Source organism: Cryptomeria japonica, chromosome 9 (assembly GCF_030272615.1).
Source record: "Cryptomeria japonica chromosome 9, Sugi_1.0, whole genome shotgun sequence".
Classification (NCBI taxonomy): Eukaryota; Viridiplantae; Streptophyta; class Pinopsida; order Cupressales; family Cupressaceae; genus Cryptomeria; species Cryptomeria japonica.
The window spans coordinates 567,845,345-567,861,888 of record NC_081413.1 but is presented as its reverse complement, the minus strand read 5'-3'; the positions used below and the strand labels follow the sequence as shown (position 1 = coordinate 567,861,888).

At 38.1% G+C, this 16,544-nt stretch overlaps 1 protein-coding gene across 1 annotated transcript; it reads right to left on the bottom strand.

Annotated features, from left to right (window-relative positions):
* Positions 1 to 5,353: 5,353 nt before the first annotated feature.
* LOC131051262 (uncharacterized) lies at positions 5,354 to 8,461 on the bottom strand. Its single transcript, XM_057985696.1, has one exon. The coding sequence runs from the start codon at positions 7,840 to 7,842 to the stop codon at positions 5,905 to 5,907; it is 1,938 nt and encodes a 645-aa protein (XP_057841679.1). The 5' UTR covers positions 7,843 to 8,461; the 3' UTR covers positions 5,354 to 5,904.
* Positions 8,462 to 16,544: the final 8,083 nt, after the last annotated feature.

Here is a 16,544-nt window from a genome sequence, read left to right as displayed (position 1 = left end):
CCTTTATCCACTCAGTGAAACGCAACCGACTGGCAGCAAGTAAGGCAGAAGAGCTCGTTTATGTGCATTCAAACTTGCGCCTTCTTACTCATAAACAAAATGAGTATAAGGATGGGAGCACAAAGTTTTGGGATGTAGATCCAGAGCGAACTGATTTGTATTTTTCAGCTGCCACACAATCTTTACTTTCTGGGGAGTCTGATAGCCAATGTGCTGCTAGTGCAAGTGGCAGTGAGGCTGCATGTGGTTCCAGTACTCTACCTACATCATCTAATGTCAATGATGATGTTGATCTTGATCTTCCTAGTGACCCATATGATGCTATTGCTGATTATTAGTTGTGTCATTTTATTGTTGAACGGTTGAGCCAGTGAACAATGAATTCGATATCTATCATAACATTCAAAGTTTGTAATTTTGTTATAGACTTATAGTTATATCAATATGAATCATATATGATAGTTCCAAGTTTTGTTTAGCATATGGATGATATGTGGGATTCTAAATTTAATTTTTGTTTCTACTTATTAGAGTGTATATATGTATATATTTATGATTTTTACATTTTTTTGTACGGACGTACCCATACGTACCCAGGCCCCCCCTAAAAAAAATGCCGTACCAGCGTACCGTACCCACGTACCCATACCCGTACCCGTACCGGCAACTTAGGTATTGTTAACTCCCTCTTAATCCCTGAATTTTTACAAAACTCTTTAAATAATTTTGATGTGTATTCCCCCCCATTATCAATTCTTAGGGTTTTAATTTTGTTTCCTAAGTAGTTCTCTGTTAGTGATTTGAATTCTTTAAACCTATTAAGGATCTCTTCTGATTCTTTACATTTCAGAAAGTAGATCTAGGTTTTCCTAAAGTAGTCATTAACAAATATTACATAATACAGAAATCCCCCCAATGAATTTACAGACATAGGTCCACATACACCAGAATGAACTAACTCTAAAATTTTACTTGTTTTCCTAGTACTACTTTGAAAAGCACCCTTAGTATTTTTACCTAGGGCACATGTTGTGCATGCCCCTGAATGATATTGCTTTAGCTTAGGTAGCCTTGTGACAAAGTCTCCCATTGATGATAAAGCTCTAAAATTTAGGTGGCCTGCTCTTCTATGCCAAATTTCATTGGCATCTGTAGTTTCATGAATTAGGGCTAAGTTGGGCTCTGTGCATAGCTCATATAAGTAGCCTTGTCTTTGACCAATTGTTTTACTTTTAGCTTTCTTGAGGGATGAGTTCTTTGGCCAAGCCAACACTTTGTTGTCCATGAAGGTCACTCTGTATCCATTGTCCTCCAGTGTTGATATTGAGACAAGATTCCTCTTAATGCCAAGAACATATAGCACTCCTCTAAGTTGTAATGATACACCTGACTTTAGTTTGATAGTGCAGTTTCCAACTCCTTTGACAGGGTGTGTAGAGTCATCTCCGATGGTTACCTCCTCATCATTCTCCTCTTTCATTGAGTCTAGTACTTCTTTGAATCATGTGATGTGTCTGGATGAGCCACTGTCGATCACCCAGGAGTTCACTTTGTTAGATGCTTGATTTGTGAGTGCTGAATAAAGCACATACTTCTCGGAGTCCTCTTCCCTTTTTGATTTTCCTATTTTGGCAAATGTGGCTTGTTTAGCTCTTTCTAGACATTTGGCAACATAGTGCCCAAATTTGTCACATCTGTAACACTGAATTTGAGAGAGGTCCTTCTTGAAGGAGTTCTTGCTGTGACGACCTTTTCTCTTCCTGAATTGCTTCTGCTTGCCCTTTTTGTTTGAGTTTGTATTTAGAACTTGAAGATCTTCATATATATTCTTTTGTTTGATCCCTTTCTTATTTTGCCTTGATTCCTCTTGGAGACGGTCAGCCTTTAGCCTATCGAATTTTGGAAAGTTATCCCTTGCATTGATGCCTTGGACGAACGTTTCCCAGATACTAGGCAACCCATCTAAAGCAATGAGGGTTAATTCTTTGCTTTGGATCTCATATCCAAGGGTTGCCAATTCATCCCTTAAGGTAGATATTCGCATGAAGTAGGCATTGATTAATTCCCCTTTTATCATGGCTATATGATTTATCTCTCTTTTTAGAGTCAAGGTTCTACTGGCATTGGATATCTCAAAAGTGTCTTCAAGTGCTTTGAACATGTTGAAGGTTGTTTCATGTTTCTTTATAATGGGCATAATATTGTTCCTTACCCCATCAACTATGATTTTGATAGCCGTATCATTTCCTTCTCTCCAAATTGCTTTGTCAGGTTCAGTCTCAGGTTCTTTAGTTTCAGTCTTTACAAATGATTCAACTTTATTTTCTTTTAGAATCATTTGAATTCTGAATTTCCATGCGGAGAAGTCGTCACCCCCTTCAAGTCTGTCTTCAAATCTGATAGCGCTAGCCATTGATAGGATTGTGATGTTGAATATATACTTGATTTGAATTTTACGTAAAATTCAACAGCCTCAGGTTCGATTTAACTATAGCTCTGATACCATGTAAATGATGTTCAATTTACATTCACTATGCAAGTTATATTCTATTAAAATAATCTTCTTGTATATATTATAGCCTTAATGTATGAATCTGACTATCTTCTTGTTTGTGGCAGGTGAGAGGAGCATTTAATATTTTCTATGTCCTATCTCACGAATGCCACTCAATATAAGTATATAACAAATGGGGTACGATCAAGCAATGCCTTGATCGGTCATGACCGATCAAGACATTACTTGACCATGCCTCTTTGTTTATACTAAACAAATGCATGTTACACGTTAATACCAATCGGTGTGGAAGTATTATAACAACCGATGTCTATCGGTGTTCGCACAATGCTAACAGCCGATAGTTATCGGCATGTTAGCCTTGACAACCGATAACTATTGGTGTAGGCTTAACACCCGATAACTATCAGTAACCTTTAATATAATGCCACCCGATATATCATATGCAACCCGATATTAATCGGTGTTTTGAATAATCATTTATTTATCATTATTTATGTTAATCGATATAAATTTAAATACAAGATTTATTAATCAATCAACATAAACAAAATACATAGTATGATTATCAATGAATAGGTTATTTATATGCAAATGTAGAATGGCTATCAAAGAGGAATTAATTGCTTGAAGGTTTTATCATAGTTATCGATATGATAAATGATTGAATGAGAGACTTCATTTATCTCTCATTCAATCATTTATCTTACCAAAGCTATCATGCATTAACACAAAACACCTATGCTTCTTTGATCCTTGGCTCCTCTGCTCAGAAGTTGTTTGGGGAATTGTTTGTATTAAAATATATACAATTTTTCAAATGAGTCAAGCCAGCCACCAAGGATTTTTGTGAACACACTCATGCAATAACAAGCCCCTGGCTGTCACTGTAGGTTAAACTTCTCTGGCTTAAATAAAATTTTGATTCTGATCAAGACTGAATTCAACTTATAAAATAACCAATTCTATTAAGAAGTCAGAAGAGTGGTCCCAACAGAGAATGAGAAGAGAACTTAAATTTTGGGGATAAAAAGGGAGGCTTGGGAATATCTCTTTTTGTAGAGTTATCAGACAGCACTTTGTACTTTATTAAAGATGGTTCAATGCTTTTGTTGAGGTGTGTTGTAGCTCTTTGTCACAAGTTCATCATGTAGCTCTAATTGGGACACTATTACAGTACAAGTTAAAACTTAAAACCATCATACAAAAGAGCTATATTACCCAACTGTACCCATCCCCTTAAATGCCTTAAATTAGCTAGGTACATTTCCAATGTGGACCATTTTTGGATACATGTGCACACCCCTACCTACTTTTGCACTTTAGCGATTACATCATAAAATCCAGCTTTTAGTAACTCACATTCATTGTCAACGAAGCACAAGTCATATGTATCGAGTAGTGTTTATGCACTATGAACATATATCTCAGAGAATTCTTTTTCAAAACAGCATCACAGAATGCACTTTCACCCTAATGACAGATAATGATTGGATGCATGCTGAGGAAGAATGGCCCTGTAAAGCTAGTCATAGACAAAATCAGATACTAATACTAGGGAAACTGACAGTAAATTGACAGAAGACTTGAGAAACCTCTGTACCCAGGTTCTGCAGGAACCCAGACAAACACAGACAGGTCCAGACTGGGTACCATATTGTTTAAACTCAAGGAGTCTCAGCAATAATTAGCAAATCTGAATCTGAGTCAGGTTCAGCGAGTCTGCAGTCTTGACTCACAGACTCAGGCGAGATCAACAGCCGAAACTCACAAGTTTCAGTAGACTGGCAAGTCTCGCCAGTCAGACAGCCAAATCTGTGAAAAATTCTGAAAATTAACTTGAAATTTTCCAAAAAAAACCATTAAATGAAAATACCCAGGCTGAATTCACAAGCCCAAGGCAGAAGCCAGAAAAAGCCATATTTTTTATGAAAAACAAAAAAATTATTTTGAACAAAAATCCTAACAGCCAGATTTACTTGGTCCTAAAGAAGGATGAGAAGCATGAAACTGTTACACGTGAGTTGTAAAGTGCAGCTAGTGGAAGAGGCACTGGTGCTGCTTGTGGCAAAGACACCAACCGATGGCATTGATGCTCTCAAACCCAAACGTACCAAAACCTTGGAGAAATAAGTTAGCAAACCACCAAACCTGAACAGGCAACATAGATTGGAGTAGGAGACATGAAAAATTGAAACACAGATTGAGAGCAAAAATTTTCATGGACTATAATGAGTTCCCTAAGATTTCCTGATGTCAAAACATTTTATAGAATCAATATGCAACAGATACATGCTTCATCCAAGATCGTAAATTATACTTGATCCAACATACATATCAAGTCTTTAATTGATATTTGACAATATATGCCATTTAAGGATGCCTGCCCTGCCATTGCGTTAAGGGCAGTACCCATTAAGCTATACAGAGGACTAATTTTCTACCCAGCATTAGGAAGCATATTGAATACATTTAAGAATGTGTTTCACTTGGGAGTCATGATTAAGGACGCACCATTTTAGAAGCAACACAAATAACAAACAAGGAATGATACATAAGCAATATAAGGTGAGTACAAACTCATTAGCTCCATTGACAGTAAATCATAATAACAAGAAACCAATACTTTTTTCCAAAGGTTTTTAGGAATCTTAATCTCAGACTTGCTCAGTATCAAATCTCGCTTTTGTATATGAAAACATCTATTAAAAGGTAAAAAATAACAAACATGGAGATACAATTGATCAAGCAGTAAAAGTTTCTAACTAAAGTGTAAATCCTATCAAGACAAATCAAAAAATCTGACGAAATTATATACAAAATAACAAAGTTGTCAAAGACTGAAAAACTTACCTGGCAAATGAGATAAGTATAACAAATTTATATACATCATAGTATGTCCTGATATCAATGATGGACCAACAAAGATGCATGGCCAAACAGTTTCCGGGGACTTCAAACCCAATTTACAATAGAAACAAAAAGCTAGATAGCCTACCGATCCAACCATGCTTGTATAACCATAACATAAAACAAAATTTGGAAGTGGCTGTAATAAAATCGTTAAACCATGCCAAAAATATTGCATTTTAAAAGAATTGCAATAAATTTAAAGCCACATACACTTGTATCCCTATAAACAATTGTATGCAAAATCACCATTAATTTTGAGCAGAAAAGCCATTTGAAAAGGGCTTCCACGGATAACTCCATTAATTGGGCAGGAAAACTGACTGCATCCTTGATGTGTTCGCTCTCACTCGCTGTCTCTCTCTGGCTTACATGCATAAGTCCCTTGTCCTCCCCGAAGGATGTTAGGTTATGTTTCATGGGTGGATATGGGTATACGCACACACAATAGATAAAGCCAAATGAAATTTCATTTATGGCTAATCGTACATTTCCCTATGGGGGTGATGGGAGCCGGGCTGATAAAGCTCAAGGTGCTTTATCGCCTTGGGGAGCAATTCCTTTGCAACTGGGGATTGTGCAATGCTTGTCCGTGATGCCAACTCCAGAGCACTCAATGCCTTTGCATTGCCCAGAGCATCACTATTTGCTACGTGCATAGCAAGGTAACACAGCAGAACGAGGGCTGGGAGCTGCGCGTCCTTGTCTTCCGATTTCAACAATCTTACCAGCGGGGGCACACCACCTGATTCAATTATTCCCTTGGAGTGTTCAGTGTGCAGAAAATTGGTGGGGTGAGCAAACTTCTGCAGCGCCGTGGCAGCCTCCGCAGCCACAGAAGCCTCCCTGTGACCCAATTGCTTCACCAGAGGCTTAATGATTCTACTCTCCCTGGCTGGGAATGTGCGAGCCAAGCAGCCAATGGCCTTGACTGCCGGAATCTGCAAGTTAGGCGTTCCCTCCTCCACCACACGCAGCAGCTGCTCCACCACGGCCTTGGCAGCCGGAGAACTGGTCTTGAACGCCGCTCTCCTCAAATCCGAATTGCGCTCCGCCGCTGCAGCGATCTCCATCAACGCCTTGAGGCAATTCTCCTGCACTTCACCCTCTTCTTTCTCTATGAATTTAGCCAGCAACAACAAACCCTTGGTGTCTGTTATCCGTTTGCTGTTACTATCACTATCCTCTGCCAGCCTCCAGAGCGCCCGGGCAACCTCGGTTTTGAATTCCAATTTGACGGCCATATCCTCCTCTTCTCGCTCCTTCCGTGCATTTGCCGAAGACCCTCCACGGTAATGGTTATACTGATCGGCTCCAACGGAGCTCCCGCCACTGTCTGTGCGCCTGTGAATGCCAAGCTGCACAACAGAATGAATTGAAAGATTATTGTTCCTGTCGACTTTGACGTCCTTCTGGATCTGGGAGGCGAGGAGCGAGACCAAAGGGCGAATGACATTGTTCTGACCAAAGGCCTCCTTCGCTTCAGGATCAAAGGATACCATCCGGGAGAGCGCCCAGGCGACCTTGGCCTGAACCCTCATGGGGCCCTCGTAGAGAATCCCCGGCATAATGGTAATTGCGCCCTCCTCCACAATCTGGCTCACCCGCTCTTCGTCCGAGCTCAGGTTACCGATGGCCGTGGCGGCAGCAACCTGAGCGGGCAAAGACTGCTGCGCTTCTTTGAGGAGCCGCAGCAGGGGAGCCACGCCTCCCTCCTCAATGATGATCTTCCCGTTGCGATCATTGTCCACAGCAAAGGAAGCAAGGCTGTTGGCGGCCTCCTCCTTGTCTGCGAGGGTTCCATTATGTACGCTAGAAATAAACCCCCAAACCCAGGCGAGCGTGGGGTCTGTGCTAGCAATAGGCGGAAGGCTTACCGTGCCACCGCCGCCGCCGCCCGCCGTGGAAACATTGAGCAGCCAATTGACATCACCGATAGAACTCTCCAGCTGCGAGCTGAGCCGGCGGAAATCTGTCGCAGAAGTTATGGTTATGACACGCTTAAGGATTCCGCTACGCTTGCACTTGCGGACGAGGGCAAGAGCCTTCTCCAGGGATTTCACAACTTCTTGCACAATTCGCCTCATTGGCCGCTCATACACACCGGCACTCGCCACCTTAGCAACGCTGCGCAGCATTTGGGCCAAACGCTCCACCTGCCTGCCGATGTCTGAACATTCCTGCTTGAAGGAATCCACCTCAACCACCGCCTCCCGCACTCGCTCCGTCAGCTGAATGGGCACTGTCAATACGTCCTCTATGCTCCCTTCCATCCAAATCCAACTCCTCCGCTCCTCCTCCTTCTCCCTCTGCTTCTCCCTCTGCCTTCCCTTCACCCACGCACACATCTTACCTTCCTGATCTTCCCTTTCCCCTTTCTCTTCCCATTCTCCCCAAAATCTTCTTCTCCTCCGCATACATTTGCCCTCTTTCTACAATTCAATCCACCCTCGCCAACACACCAACTAAAACAAGAATATCTGTTTGTCCGTGCCAATAAAAACAAGATGTTTGTACAGCCCCCCTTTAGAAGGAAACGAGGTATTCCAGAGCGCAAAATTTCCAGACGTGTTAGGTTCCGATTCATTCCAGGGAGCTTGGAATGCATGAACACCGTCCCGTACAATTCTATCACAGGAATTTTCCACGCCACTTTAAGCGGTTTTCCCAGAAATTGTGGAGACGAACCACCACAATGAGCTTTCCCCGACCGTGAGACAAAAGCTTTGACGTTTACTCCATTTGCAGACTTCTCTTTTTCTACTTAGAAAGGTCGCCCCCGTTTATTTCCTGTGCATTCTCATCTTCCTAATTTCGGTAAAGATTGGACAGCCAGTTTGTTTGATTCTCGAACAGAAAACGAATAATTGATGCTTACATTCGGATGATTGCTTTTACTTCCCTCTAAATTAATTTTTGAACGCGAGATTTTCGTGGCAACTGCTAAACTGAAATTTTCCCTCTAAACCAGTGTTTTTTTAATGTTACTCTGATGCGCCATTTTTCAGTTCTATTGCATTCAATCTTCCATATCCGAATAAAACTGAAGTCACAAAGAATAGTTCTTGATTATGAATTCTTCATCCTTCCAATATGCTTTATTTTATTTTTTTTTTGAAATGAAATGATAAAATTTTAATTATAGCCATAGATCAAGTAGTCTTTAATCCTATAAGGCTTACACGGTTTAAGAGCTGCAATAATTTAGGATAGTGTATTTTCATATTCTTTATTTTGTTGAATTTTCTATTATAGATCTTAATAGAAAGTTTGTCATTTTGTCTTAGTCTCATTTTTTCAGATAAAGCAATTAGATTGTCCACATTCATATTGTCTTTTTCATTGACATAAAGGTTGTTAAAAGCTTCGCCCTTTATGACATAGTAAAAACCTAAGTCACAAAAGAATAATTCGTGTTTATGAGTTCTCCATCTTTTCAATATGATTTTTTTTTTGCTTTTTTCTTTTGAAATGAAATGATAGAATTTTAATTATAGCCATTAGATCAAGTAGTTTTAACCCTAGTGCTACAATAATTGAGGATAGTCTTGGAATTTTCATATTCTTTTTAATGTTGAATTTTCTATTATGGATCTTGATCAAAAAGTTTTTCATTTTGTCTAGCCCCATCTCCTCAAATAAAGCAATTAGATTTTTAACTAACATAAAGGTCGTTATAGGCTACGCATTTCATGACATAGTATCATTATACATCTACCACCCTCTTATTGGAAAACAAGGTCGAGCTACACTAATTTAGGATATTGAGACAAAACCACCACATACATAAAGGTACTCTCAGAAAATCTTGGAATTTTTATATCTTTTTAATGTTGAATTTTTTGTTATGGATCTTGATCAAAAAAGTTTGTCATTTTGTCTAGCTCCATCTCCTCAAATAAAGCAATTAGATTGTCCACATTCATATTGTCTTTTAATTGATACAAAAGGTCATTATAGAATACACACTTCATGACATAGTATCATTATATATCTACCACCCCCTTATTGCAAAACAGACATGTCCTCATTTCACTCTTCCTTAAGCATTGTCCATCTACCAGTCTCACATTGGAGGTGCATCCTAATCCTCAACTAGACAATTAAAATCTTCATTTTGTCTGACATGGTATGCTTTCTTCTGACCAATCTGTTTTATCAAAATGGCAATTATATATTTTTGTCTCACATACTTTTTATTTCCTTGATAGAGTTTCTACCCTCTTGTAAGTTAATGTCTCATTTACTCATCCATTTGTTGTTCTTTTTCATCTGCATATTCATCCTTCAACTAAGCTCCTCCTACAAAACCATTATAGGCCAACAATGGTTCTTGATGTTTCGACTTTTTTAAAGACAACATCATAACCATTGTCAAATCTTTCAATAGGAAAGTGTTTGTTTCAACCAAAATATTTTTTATACAAAACTAAAGTTTTTATTGGAGGCTACTTATGATAAAAAACACTTTTGGATTATTTCTATCTACTTTAATTTGTGAACTAACACACAATTGCCTCGAATTTCATACCAATAATTTGGACTACAATGATTTAAGTAATTTAGAAGAATTTTTCTAGTTTTCTAGTCCCATAATTCAACACTCTTGCATCTATTTTGTAGAGAATATTAATCTTTCCAACCCCTATATTCTTTTTGTCTCATGGGTCTCCCAACTAAGCTTGTTGTGGAAACCAAGTTTGAGGTACTTGTATTCTTGCACTATTTTCAACATACTCATATCAAAAAGGTAGTAAGTTATTTATTTTTTCTTCTTAGCAAAAAGACCACAACTTTGGTTTTGGTGATGCTCACTTGTATCTCATCCTCCTTGCAAAAGAGCTCTAATAACCTTAGTTGTTCTCTCAAACTATGAGTTGTTTTTGCAATTAGGATAAGATCATCCACATACAAGAGTAACTTTACTACATAAGCAACAAGTTAAACCCCTCCCCCCTCCTTCAACTTTGTATAGACATCTTTTAGTTTATTAATGTATAAACTAAACAAAAGGGGGAGAGAGAAAGCAACCCTACTTGACACTGATTTGTTGCATTTGAAGCATTATGACCTTTCTCCTCTTGTTCTAATTTTGGCCTTGACTTGCTTGTAAATCTTTTGATTACCAATTTGTACTCCTCTAGGACCCCAAGTTCTACCATCTCATTCTAAAGTTTGTCTCTAGGCACTATGAAAAATGCTTTCTTTAAATCAAGAAAGCAATAAAAAGCCTCTTCTCCCTAGGTGTCCCATACTTTTATCAATCAAGTATATATGAGTGACATGGAGTACCTTAGCATAAAACCTACCTACCATTTTTCCTTCTTTTTTTGCCTAGCTACTAATTGGATGCTTTATCATGCTCCCAAAAAGTTCTCCAAGAAGAGGATTGACCATAATTATGTAGTAATTTCATTGATTATTCATATCTCTTCTTTGAAAGGGGATATATTGATACTAATCATCCACTCCATACGCAAGTCATCTTGATTGAAACCATTGGAAATATATTTTGATGTCCAATGCTAGAACCTTTATTCCCCACTTAAAAATATTTTACTTGTAACCCACCTATATGTTGATATGTGGCAACTGATCGTGCAAGTATTTGTATACTCGCTATGTATCCTCACTAGGGTTTGGGGCCAGGTCGGGCCCCAAGCGGGGGTTCGGGGGCAGCAACCCCCAAGAGCACGGGTTTGGGGGCGCAGCCCATGAGAAAGTAGGGGTTCAAGGGCGCAACCCTTGAGGAAAACAAAAAATTGTCATTTTTGTTGAAAAAAATCAACATAAAAATAACCAACTTTGAGTGTTGCCCTAAAAAATGCTTGTTGTAAGTGGGTGGGATGTAAAAGGGCATTGTAATGGTGTTGTACTGATTTACTAGATAATAAGAAAAGATTAGACGACTATGTTATGTGGATGTAGCCCACCTTGGGTGAACCAAGTTAAATCTTTGTGTTATCTGTGTTATGCACTTTTCTTCATCTTTTGTGTTTGTATCTGCATATAATTGTTAATTTGTATTTGCTTCGGATCTACCTAAACCCTAACACTATATTGTACTTTACCCCTTGCTATATTATTTATGCCTTGATTAATATAATATGTAGAGAAAAATTTTGTTGTTGTGTACAAATTATGAGAGGAATGTCTTTAAACTTGTGAGATTTTGCCAAGATCAAGAGGCAATGGAAAGCACAAATAAGAGAGAACAAAATAGATGATAGAAATAAATTGTATTCTATCAAGATGAAAAATATGATCAACTGGATCATTAATCATACGTTACAATAAATATAAGCTTGTTTGTATAGGCAAGGCTATATGGATATGTGAGCACACAAACATGACATGTGGCTCAATAAGAAACAAGGGTAGGTAGGAAATAGGTGTGGGTAGGTAGGAGAAACAATATAATAGTCCACATGAGGTGGATCACCCACTGAATGTGGAGTGTAACAACAAGATCAACACCATAAAAGGTGGAAATTCTCCTACACACACTATCCCAATGTGGCACAAACACCCAAGTGTCTCATACCCAAACTATAATGAAATGCATTTCCTAAGTAAACTTAAGTAAGGTGTAATAATATCCAAGATGACTAATTATTTACACCAACACCCCCTCTTAAGTGCAACTTGGGGGAATGCACTAAAGTCTACAATGCAACTAAGCAATGCAAGATGGGTCCCGACAACAAGGCCATGTTAGGTACCCATGTACAAATGCAAATGCATGAAAACCAATGCAAGGAAATCTCTCACAAAGCGAGGAAAGAGAGAAAAACCCAATGGGAAAAAACCCTCCCCCAAAAGAGAGATGAAAGCTATACAAGAGAATTCTCATAGAAGAATGTGAAGGACAAAACCCCATGTGAGGAAAAAGTCCCCCCCCCCCCATATGAGAGAAGAATAGAAGCTAGGAAGCCCCCCCTCAATGTGGAATCTACACCAATGATAGAAGCTTGATGTATGAAGAAACTGCTCCATGAACGTCAAACAACATTCCTCCCCTTAGAAAGAAATAAAATCAAAGGTGTATCCATGAAGTCTCCCCAATCATGAAGGGAAGATGTATGAAGAAAACTCATGATGAAAGGAATCTCCGAAAACTGCTCAAGTGTCCCCATGTCAATGTTGAAAGATACCCCCTCCAAAGGTGGTAAACTATGCCACGCTGCTGAAAAAGGCACTCCAAGATCTAGTGGAGATGGATGTAGAACATGTCCCAAAGACTCACATATCTCCTCAAAAAATAAAGAGACCTCCTCCAACTGTTGTACATAAGTATCCACAATCATGTCAACCTCAAAAGAATGATCATGTAGAGAATGAACAAGAGGGTTAGAGTGTGCCCTCATAGCAATCGAAGAAGGATCATCTTCATCAAAGAGAAGATGAATGTCATCAATGATGTCTCCCAAATCTGTAATGCAGGAATCCACAAACAAACCTGCAATGTCTGTCAAGTAATCATCCCATGAATCTGAAGCTGGAAGACAATGAATATCCTGCTGCACTGAATCACATGAAGGAAAAATTGTCGCACTATCCGCATCATCAGGTGCAATATGTGATATGATATCAATACAAGGCTCATGAACGGGGTCACATGTGAGAATCCCCATGTTCAAGTGCCCAAAGTTCTCCTCAAAATTTGAACCATCACAAGAAGTGTGATCAACATGTGTAGAATCATCAAATGTGAAATCATCATCATCAACAAAATCTAAAAAGAAGTATAACCGAGATGCATGATCAACCACCCCGGTCGTAATGATAGCTATAGTCTCCAAGTCTCTAATGATAACTGAATCAGGTGTGAACTCCATAGTTTTCCTAGTTGCCCCATGTGTGATTTGATAGATAGAAAGAAGATTATTTGTCAAGTGGGGTACACACAACACATCATTGAAGAAGTTATCCCCAATGGCAATAGATCCTTTCCCAATCACATCCATGTATGTATGATTGCCCATCAAAATCTGCGGCATGTGGCAAGGCTCAAATGTAGAAAGCATAGACTGTGAAGATGCCATATGATGAGAAGCCCCTGAATCTAGAATCCATCTCTTTGAATCGTGACTGATAGTAACACATAGAGTTTTTCCTTTTCTTGTCCCAAAAGAGTGAGTCTTCCCACTTATAGAAGCCATGAATGCTTTCCCTTTTCCTTTTGAATGTGAGGAAGCGGAAGTTGATGAATCATCCTTCTTGTAGACGTTAGGCAAATCAATGTTATGCTTTTTGTTGATATGTGTGAGCTCATCAATCTTCTTAGAATGGCAACGACGCTCCTCTTGACCAACCTTTTTACAATAGGCACAAGTAGGTCTCTCCCTCTTTGGTGAGTTATCTCTCTTGGAAGAGGATGAATCTCCTTGTATTGGAGAAGATGGTGATTTGTCCTCAGGCTTTGATTGCCATTTCTTTTGTTTGAGTTGTCATTTCCTTGATTTCCTTTGTTCCCTTGATTTGCTACTAATGCTTGAGACTTAGAAGCCTTAAGAATGCCCATACTTATCAACTTATTTTGTTCAGTCATCAACATTTCATTGAAAGCATCAAATGTAGGCATTGTGTAGCTTGAACCCATTGTCATCCTATGGGTTTGGAAACTAGAAACAAATGTTGCATATTCTTGTGGAAGCTTGTCCATCAAGTTGAAGATCAATTGAGTATCCTTCTTATCAATGCCACAATCTTTGAGTTGTGCCCTCAACTCATTTTCCTTAGTGACATAATCTTGTATAGTATCAAAGTTTTTGGGATCCAACATGGTGAGATCACTATCAATTTGATATCCCCTAATCTCGTCAACTTGACCATACAAGTCTTGAAACTTTTTCCAAGCATCCTTGATTAGAGTACACTTCTCAATATGAAAAATGAGATCCTTTGATACATACTTTCTTAAGGTACCAATTGCCATGATATTTTTAGTAAGCCAATCCAAGTGACCAACTGGATCAACCTTAGGATCAACGGGAGCAACAATAGTTCCATCAATGTAATGAGTTAGTCCTTTTTCCATAAGTTTACTCCATGCATCAATTTTCCAAGTAGCATAATTATGAGGAGTTAAGAGAGGAAACTTAGAAGAACCCATAGAAGCAAAAAGGAAGGAACACAAGAGCACAAAAGCACAAGAGACCCACCCCAAATTCACTCAATCAAAGTACCCCCCAAAATAATGATTTTGGCACTTTATACTTAGTGCATATACAATGGGCCACTTGCAAATCAAGGCAAAGTGGACTTCTGATTTCAATTTACAACTTCTCAAAATGAGATCTAAGAGACTTCAACAAATATTGCTAGTGATCTAAACTGAGATCCAAGCAAAATGCAAGTACCAAATATGCCAAAAATGGCCAAATAATGAAAGTACAATTTCTACTTAAAATTATTGCAAACAAATGGCAGATTATGAAAGTAGATGAAAAAATATATACTTAAAAAAAAAACGACACCTGAAAAGGAGTACATATGAGCCCAAATGAAGCCTCCAAAGTTGTAAAAATTGGGATTTCGCGATTTCCAAAAAACTTGTATCCGAAAATCAAAAAAATTCTACACCACTGTATAAATCCCTAAATTCTACCCCAAAACAAAAAAAATTGCTCGAAAAAACAAGTTCGGATGAGTGAGATATCGTTATTTGAAAATCGCCTGCAAAATTATAATTTCTGGGAAATTTTCGTCACAACGTCAAACTTCAAATGCCTCTAGATTTGGCCTCCGAAGTCCGATTTGGATGAAACAAAAGGCAAAAATGACTTTCTTGGACCTCCTCAATCCAATGGTAACCTCATATTTGATCCATCAAGCTTCAATAATAACCTGCAATAGAAAATTCCAAAATGCAAACCCCAAATAGCATCAAATTTCTCTCAATTGGCAAACCAATGACACTCTAATGACACTGATACCATGTGAGATTTTGCCAAGATCAAGAGGAAATGGAAAGCACAAATAAGAGAGAACAAAATAGATGATAAAAATAAACTGTATTCTATCAAGATGAAAAATATGATCAACTGGATCATTAAGCATACGTTACAATAAATATAAGCCTGCTTAGATAGGCAAAGCTATATGGATATGTGAGCACAAAAACATGACATGTGGCTCAATAAGAAACAAGGGTAGGTAGGAAATAGGTGTGGGTAGGTAAGAGAAACAATATAATAGTCCACATGAGGTGGATCACCCACTGAATGTGGAGTGTAACAACAAGACCAACACCATAAAAGGTGGAAATTCTCCTACACACACTATCCCAATGTGGCACAAACACCCAAGTGTCTCATACCCAAACTATAATGAAATGCATTTCCTAAGTAAACTTAAGTAAGGTGTAATAATATCCAAGATGAATAATTATTTACACCTGTGTATGGTGAAAATGGATAACAATAATAACGATATTGAAAGGCTAAATGAATTCAACCACAAAACCCTAACCTAACAACAACAAAGATCCACCATAACATATGAAGATTACCTAAGACAATGCAAATCAAACGAAATCACAAAGATTATACCTTCACATGTCCAATAGGGTTTTTGATCTCCATTCTTCCTATCTCCATTGATCTTGCTTGGTATATTTGCTCTCAGATTTTATGTGCACAAGAGTTCAACAAAGAACGGAATGTAGTTTCAAGTAGGATCGTAGTGTAGTCAAGTGATCAAAATAGTTCATTAGTTAGAGTTTGATAATGAAGGAAGCATCTCCTTATATAGAAGACACAATATGAAATGGAGGGATAAGATTGAGAGGTGTAAAAGGAGGTTGGCTATGATTAGAGGGTAGGTAAAGAAAATAATAAAATAATGAAAGGGGTAGGTAGTGTAGGAATTAAGAGAAGAATGACATGTGTCATGGGTAGAAAAGGCTAATGAATTAATTAAATAAGTAAATATTTATTTAATTAATAGAAGAAATGGGATAATTAAATAAATAAATAAATAAAATATTTATTTAATTTAGGAAAAGGATAATTTAAATAAATAAATGTATTTATTTAAATGAGAAATAAGGCTAAAAGAGGATAAATGAATTAATTAAATAAATAAAGAATTATTTAATTAATAGAAGAATTAGACT

Bases quoted from the DNA above. Each gene is read 5' to 3' on its own strand.
- LOC131051262 (XM_057985696.1), bottom strand. From the start codon at position 7,842: ATGCGGAGGAGAAGAAGATTTTGGGGAGAATGGGAAGAGAAAGGGGAA.